General features: G+C 35.4%; 1 protein-coding gene across 1 annotated transcript; it reads right to left on the bottom strand.

Moving 5' to 3' along the window:
* Positions 1–1,814: 1,814 nt before the first annotated feature.
* On the bottom strand, positions 1,815–2,695 carry LOC138338777 (uncharacterized). Its single transcript, XM_069289864.1, has 2 exons — positions 2,404–2,695; positions 1,815–2,263 (listed from the first exon to the last, which is right to left on the bottom strand). Exons 1-2 carry the CDS (start codon positions 2,693–2,695, stop codon positions 1,815–1,817), a joined length of 741 nt encoding a protein of 246 aa, XP_069145965.1.
* Between the last annotated feature and the right edge of the window lie 4,210 nt (positions 2,696–6,905).

Below are 6,905 nucleotides of genomic sequence, written 5' to 3'. Positions count from 1 at the left end.
GCCATATTTCAACTAATCCATAAGAGACAACCATAACCATTTAGGAGACACATAAGCATTTTGACTCCTACCAAAGGTTATCGTAAGACTCACTTAAGTAAGACAAGAAGAGATTGCCCATACATTCTCTTCAAGCACACCTAAATAATCCTTAAGACTACCTAAAGTAAGATTATCCTTTACATCACCATAATACAAAGTTCCATATTCATTAAGTTATCTCTTTTCATCATTTAGACTCTCTACCTCAAGTTACTCTAAGACTTACCTACGTAAGACATGAAGAGACCACCCATACACCCTCTTCAAGCCTACCTAAACAATCTTCAAAGCTACCTAGGTGAAATCCTTTCCATTCATCATATATTACCTAAGTCAAGAATACTCATTTAGACAATTAGTAGACATTCATAATTTAGAAGAGTTCACATAATGGTCTTGGAGGACCTAGGGAACCTTATCCTAGCATCTTCAAAGCCTACTCGTGCCATGTATAGATAGTGTCGCATTCCACTAGTATATGTTGTAGAACTTCTCCAACAATAGAATGCATCCCACATGATAAGAATATGCATTAACCGACATAGACCAGACTATCTAGGTATGGAATCCGAAGTCTACCCCTACTTTTAGGAGGGTGTTCTACTGCCAAGGGTAAAACTAAGACACAACCCATGTTGGCACATGATTAAGGAATATCAAGGGTTTCTTTGTACTCTAGTCTCATCTTATGTAGAGCCACTACCACAAGCACATTTACTCGGTGCTTTGCCTTATTCTTATAGAGTAAGTTCATTCACATAAAGGTATATAAGAAGGTACAACTTCTTAGTCTTATCAAATCATAACAGCCCTACCAAGGATGGGTCCACTAGGGCTTCCACTCAAGGCCAATAAGGATAGCTCTTATGACTTCCTTAGAGTTTGTTTAATGTCCTTCCATCCAACCTATCCCTAAGTCTATCATCCCATTCAAGAAGGATACCATTACAATTTTTCACATCAAGGTTTCTATTAACCTTTGTTTCTATGTTCAAGGTTCTATGTTCTTGACCTTGTTTAACTGTTCAAGGTTCTATATTAGTTCTCCTTAGAAATACACAATCTTAGGTCTACCGATCCTAGACTTCTATTCATTATTCATTCACACACATACATGACAAAGGTGCTTAAGCCTACTAAGTCAAGAGTTCACATTCACATAACTTTCATGTATCAAGTAGAGGGACCTAAGTATACCAATCAAGATACAACTTCATCATATCACGTATTCAATAACATCCAAGTACCATATAGGGATAACTAAGTGTTGACACCCAATTTTGACCGACCTTTGACCATTTTTAGGAATACTATTTGATTAAATACGTATTTTAAATTTTAGAATTTTTAGTCGTCTTTGCTTGAAAATTATATATTTTAGTATGTTCTACTTTATAAAATTATCGTAGACGTAGTTGAACTAGTAGAAGAAGCGAAGGATTATTAAAATATTTTAAAATTATTAATGAATTTCAAATGTTTCAAAGTTAAATAATTTTTACACTTTCCTTAGAATTATTTAAATTTTAGCCTATTCTATTCCAATTTCTTTCAATTCTAGCCACTCCAATTAAAATTTTATTACAATCATAGCCACCTCTTCCTTTCAATTCTAACCAATTTTAATTGCAATTTTAGCCATTTCAATCCTCCAACCAATTTGAGTTTTATTTTTCAACCTTTAATCTCATCCATCCATCTCAAATAATTCCTAGACCTAATCTTCGCCCTTCATTTCAAATTAGATCAACGGTTGAGATCAAATCCTCCTTTTAATCTATCAAATAACAAAACCTAAAATTTGTTCCCATTCTTCCCCTTTTTTCCTCTCTCCAGCGGCCCCCCACTCTTCTTCTCCCTCTCCCGTCGAACCTCCTCCTCTCTCCCTTTTTCCGACCAGCCGTCCTCCTCTCCTCTCCCCCAGCAGTCGCCAGCCCTCCACTCTTCTCCCTCCATCTCCCTGGCAGCCGCCACCTCCCCCTTAATCTCTTTCTCCCCTCGTTTCTTTTTTTTTTCCGGCGAAACGCCGCCACACTCCGCCTCTCTCTTCTTAGTTCTCCTCCCCTTCTCCGACCGGCGACCCTCTCTCTCCCCCACCCCATTCTTTCCGCCAACGAGCCCAGCAGCTGCTGGCAGTCATCGCGCCTCCCTTCGTTTTTTTCTTTTCTCCTCTTCTTCTCCCTTCTTCTCTGTCTCGTTTCCTCATCGCTGGCAGCGGTGCCTGGCGAGGAACAGCAGCGGCCAGCGGAGGCACAACAGTAGTACAGAGATGGCGGAACTCCGGTGAGTCTTCTCCTCTCTTCTCCTTCCTTTATTTTCTCTTCTTTCTGCAGGACGCCAGCAGGCTCCACTGGCGTTAACCAGCAGCATCCAACAGCCGCAGCCCTGGCCGGCGGCAGCCACCAGACGAGCAGCAGCGGCCATCAATAGCAGCAGCCAGGCGAGCAGCAGCTGCACAGGAAACCTCGACCCTCCCCTCTCTTCTCTGATTTTCAGATGCTTCAACTCCAAATCCGGCGAGATCTCTAAACAGCTGCAACTTTAGACGACAACCAGCGGCTCCGACTCCGAATACGGCGAGCAATGATGGTGCAACTATGAGAAAAGTAAACAAGCTACAAGCTCTGGTAATTTGCTCAAATTTTAGATCCATCCATGGTACGTCCTTCTATTTAAACATTATTTTATCTCAGTTTTCTCAACATGATTATTACGTGAACTAAGGTGTTGCTTGCTCCAGAAAGGTGAAAAAAAACTGTTTCATGTTAAAGTTCGAACCAATAGTTAAAAAAAAAATCGATACAAGAATTATGTTTGGTCACCTTCTATCTAAATATCGTTGAGTCATTATAGTTTGCTCCATTTTTTTTCGCTTGTTGTGTTAGCTTGTTTTGATGGGTTAATTTGTTTACTTCACAAGTAAGTGTGTGAAAACATTGCCCTTCAATTTCTAGTAGTATCATATCATGTATGTTGGTCTCTTGATTAAATTAGTAAGATTGTATGTTAAATCAGTTCATTGTTTTCTTGTCTAATTAAGTCGTGAAATAGGTCATATGTTAATTACATAGCTAATTAGTTGATGGAAGATTATGTTCTGTATGACTTTCATAGTGGGTTGATTCCTTATTTGCTTAATTTGAATTGATAAAAATGCTTAATTTGAATTGCTAAAAAATCTTGTGCTGATTTTATGCAAAATCATGTTGGACCGTAATTTTGAATTTGGTAAAAATTGTGATGGTTTTCTTTTGCCATTATTTAATTTTGGACAATTTCTTGCTCTTTTATTTGGTAAATAAAAAAATATAATAATAATATATAAATAAATCATATTTTATTTTCCTCGTAATTAAGGAAATTAATATTAATTGAAAGTGACTGATTTCTTACTTGCCTATTTATGGCAGAATAACTTTTTGATTTTGGCTTCTCTTTATTTAAGGAATATGTATATTAATCTCTATTAATTTATTCTTACTTGTTTATATTTGATATTGAAATATTAACATATTTTTCTGATTAGGATATCCTTTAAAATAAGGAAAATTGTATTATAATTGATTTCTTTAAATATTTATTTCCCTTATTTGTTTCCCCCTCCTCTGCTATATAAAGAGACTCCTTTTATTCATTCACACATTCATTCACTCTCAATCACAAAACTCTCTCATCATTCTCCCTTCTCTCATTTGCTCTCTTGCTACTTAACAAAACATTAATATTCCGGTAATTATTCAAGGGTTCTTCTTTGCTATCTTATTACTTTGTTCGAGTAAAGGTTGAATCAATTCGTTTTGATTAACGGGTTAGTATTCTTAACATTCACACTATCTTTACATTCACAATTTGTGTAAGCTATTGTTTTGTATGTAGAATTCGTCATTAAACGATTGCATATTGTCTCACCTTAACTAACAAGTGTGATTACTTGTGTAGTTATTTAATTACTTTGACAGGTTTCATATTTGAAGTTCAAGTTGAAGATTAACTGAAGAAGGATTTATTTATTTGTTTGAATGTATATATATATCTATATATTTTTATTTTTTTTCGCTATTTTATTTATTCGAATGATGTAACAATTGTAACCCTAAAGATCATATAATAAATTTATTTGGGGGTCGTCTAGGGGAGGGGGATTTACATGCTTATTTGTTCGTTATATTTTTTAGAAATCATGCCTATAGGTTTGTCTTTAACCACCTAGATTTAATGTTTATAGGTGTTATAATCTAATCAATTTTCAATTTGCTTGACACTTTTGTTAATAAAGTCTAAAAATAATAAACTAGATTCCGTTAATGTTAAAAGCAAATCATAGTAATTTAATAGGCCGATTAGGTGTTTTAATAATGTTATAATTTTAGCATCATCTTGTCATGTAGAAACCATGTCTAAGGTTTAATTTGTCCATAACATTTAAATTTACAAAATTAGGCATATATATATGTTACTTTTTTTGAACACCTAGAAGTCATGTCTATAGGTTTGTAAATAAGATAATAAATTTCGTTTGTGCATATTTGTGTCCTCCCCCTAAAATTAGTTAATATTATTTCATGAGTAATCCCTTTCCTTTTTCTTGAAGATTTCCGCATTCCTTGCAATATGTTATTTTCTTAAAATAATACTAAATTAGAATCATTTCATGCATTTAACTTGACTTTAAAAACATTTCATATCAAAACCTTGTAACATAATTTTCTTAAAAAAGTCATTATTCAATCTTCCTTTAAAATTTTGGATTGATTTTGACATTGTTTATTTTGAACATAAATTGCAAGTACTATCTCCTAACCTATCGTTAGTGGGAAAGTCAAAGGAACTATGAGGTCTAGTTCCAATTTTTTAAACCTGACGCATCCTCGGAAGTACCACCTACCCATGAATTTCAAAAAGAATTATGTGCATTTATGTGTAAATGTTTATGTGCCTATGTGTGAACTAAATCTTTTAAATCATTTTTCAAAAACATAAACTATTTTTAGACCGACCTCAAATCAAAATTGTTTCTATGGTGGAGGAGCGCGATCAACAATATCGTGGCATCATCCTTACAAAGAAACAAACATTTTAAAATAAAAATTCCTACTCAAAGCTTATCAATTTTCAAACTTTATTTTTGCACATATTAATTGCTTAATATTTGCCAATTTTATATGTTAAATAAATAAATAAAAAATAATAAACTTGGTTGTTTATTATTGCTGTCTTCTAGCCTCGCATATTTAAATTAATAAAATAGCCTTAATTGTTTTATATTTGTTATCACTTAGTAAGATTAAATAAATTAATAAATTAAACGACCTTGATTGCTACTTGTACCCCCACATAGATTGCATGAGATACGGCCGGGACCCACACTTGTGGACCTCGAGGGATGCCTAACACCTTCCCCTCGAGGTAATTTGAACCCTTACCCTAATTCTCTGGCTCGTTGACCTTAGTTACACTTAGTTAGGTTAGATAGGTGCCCTAACGCGCCTTAATTCGTTAGGTGGCGACTCTCAAACTCAAAATCTCAAAAGAGTTGTTAGGTCGTGCACAAAACCCATTTTCTGCGAAAATGGGGCGCGACAGAATGGCGACTCCGCTGGGGATATTAGGTTCTTACCATTACGTGTTAATTGCTTATTTATGTGGGGTTTATTTTATTTTTGTCATTTCATTATTTGTTAGGTGCTTACTATGTTTAGCTTATTTTGTTGCCTTAGTTATTATCTCCTCTCCATGTTCCTCCCTTTCCCTTTTCCTTAATTGTTTATCATGTTTCACCTCTTCCCTTTCCCCTTATTTGTTTACATGTTTAGTCTCGTATCTTCTTGCTTTATTTGTGTAGCTTTCATATCTTTATATGTTTACTTTCCTTTATTTATGCTTATTTATTTATTGTTTATAAACTGCCTACCGTTTTCCAATTTAAATGCTAAATGTTTATTGCTTTGATAATTGGCATCCCGCTCATACTTCCCCCAATTGGGACCCTCTTCCTTTTTTATTTTGTTCTCGTGATGTTGTGCCTTTGCACCTCTCACAACTACTCCATCTTATTCAAATACCCATTATAGAGAGTCGGCATATGCGTGGACGTAGTGGATAGTTTTACTACCGCGAAGCCACGAGCCTCTCACATAGAATCCCTTTCAAGTCCGTGTCAAGCCACTCTTAGAAGTCCTGGTTAAGTCATACATGCTGCATAAGCCCTAGGAGGTTTGACCCTTGGTGTCAATTCATGTAATTAGTAGCCACCCTCTCGTCTAAAGGGCCCCAACACCCTTAGACAAATTGCATATTTATGTGTCAACGTGATCATAATAATTAAATCAAGTCAACATTGCCAAAATGGAGTTTAGAAGTTATTTGTTACTTTGTTTGCAGAGTCATGGCTTACCCTCACTTTCCCAACACGCAAATGGTGATCAAAGTTAATCCCATTTTGAAGACTTGGTGGAAAGATATTCAAAAAAATCAAGAGTTAGAAGCAAATGAATTGTTAGGCGGCCTCACTGCTTTGATCTCCGTAGAGTTAGGTCGTCACTTAATCAAGGCATTGTTGAAATTCTGGGACACTGAGAGGTTAGTCTTCAAGTTCAGGGATTTTGAGCTAAACCCAACAATAGAAGAAGTTGGAGGATTCATGGGTCTCGCATACAAAGAGTTGGAAATGATTGTTCCACACAAGCCAAGTCCAAGATCTTTTCTGAAGCAAATGGGCATGTGTCATAATCTAAATCTACTTTGTCTGAAAGAAGGTTGGATTTCTTTAGAGTTCTTATATTCACGCTTTGGGGATGAGGAAGGTCATCAAAACTTTCATAGAGAATTTGCTTGCTCTTCTGCAAAATGGGAAAGGTATCGTC

This window comes from Solanum lycopersicum, chromosome 10 (assembly GCF_036512215.1).
Source record: "Solanum lycopersicum chromosome 10, SLM_r2.1".
Taxonomy (NCBI): Eukaryota; Viridiplantae; Streptophyta; class Magnoliopsida; order Solanales; family Solanaceae; genus Solanum; species Solanum lycopersicum.
Note: the sequence above shows the minus strand (reverse complement) of the source record. Positions and strands in the feature narration are given on the sequence as shown.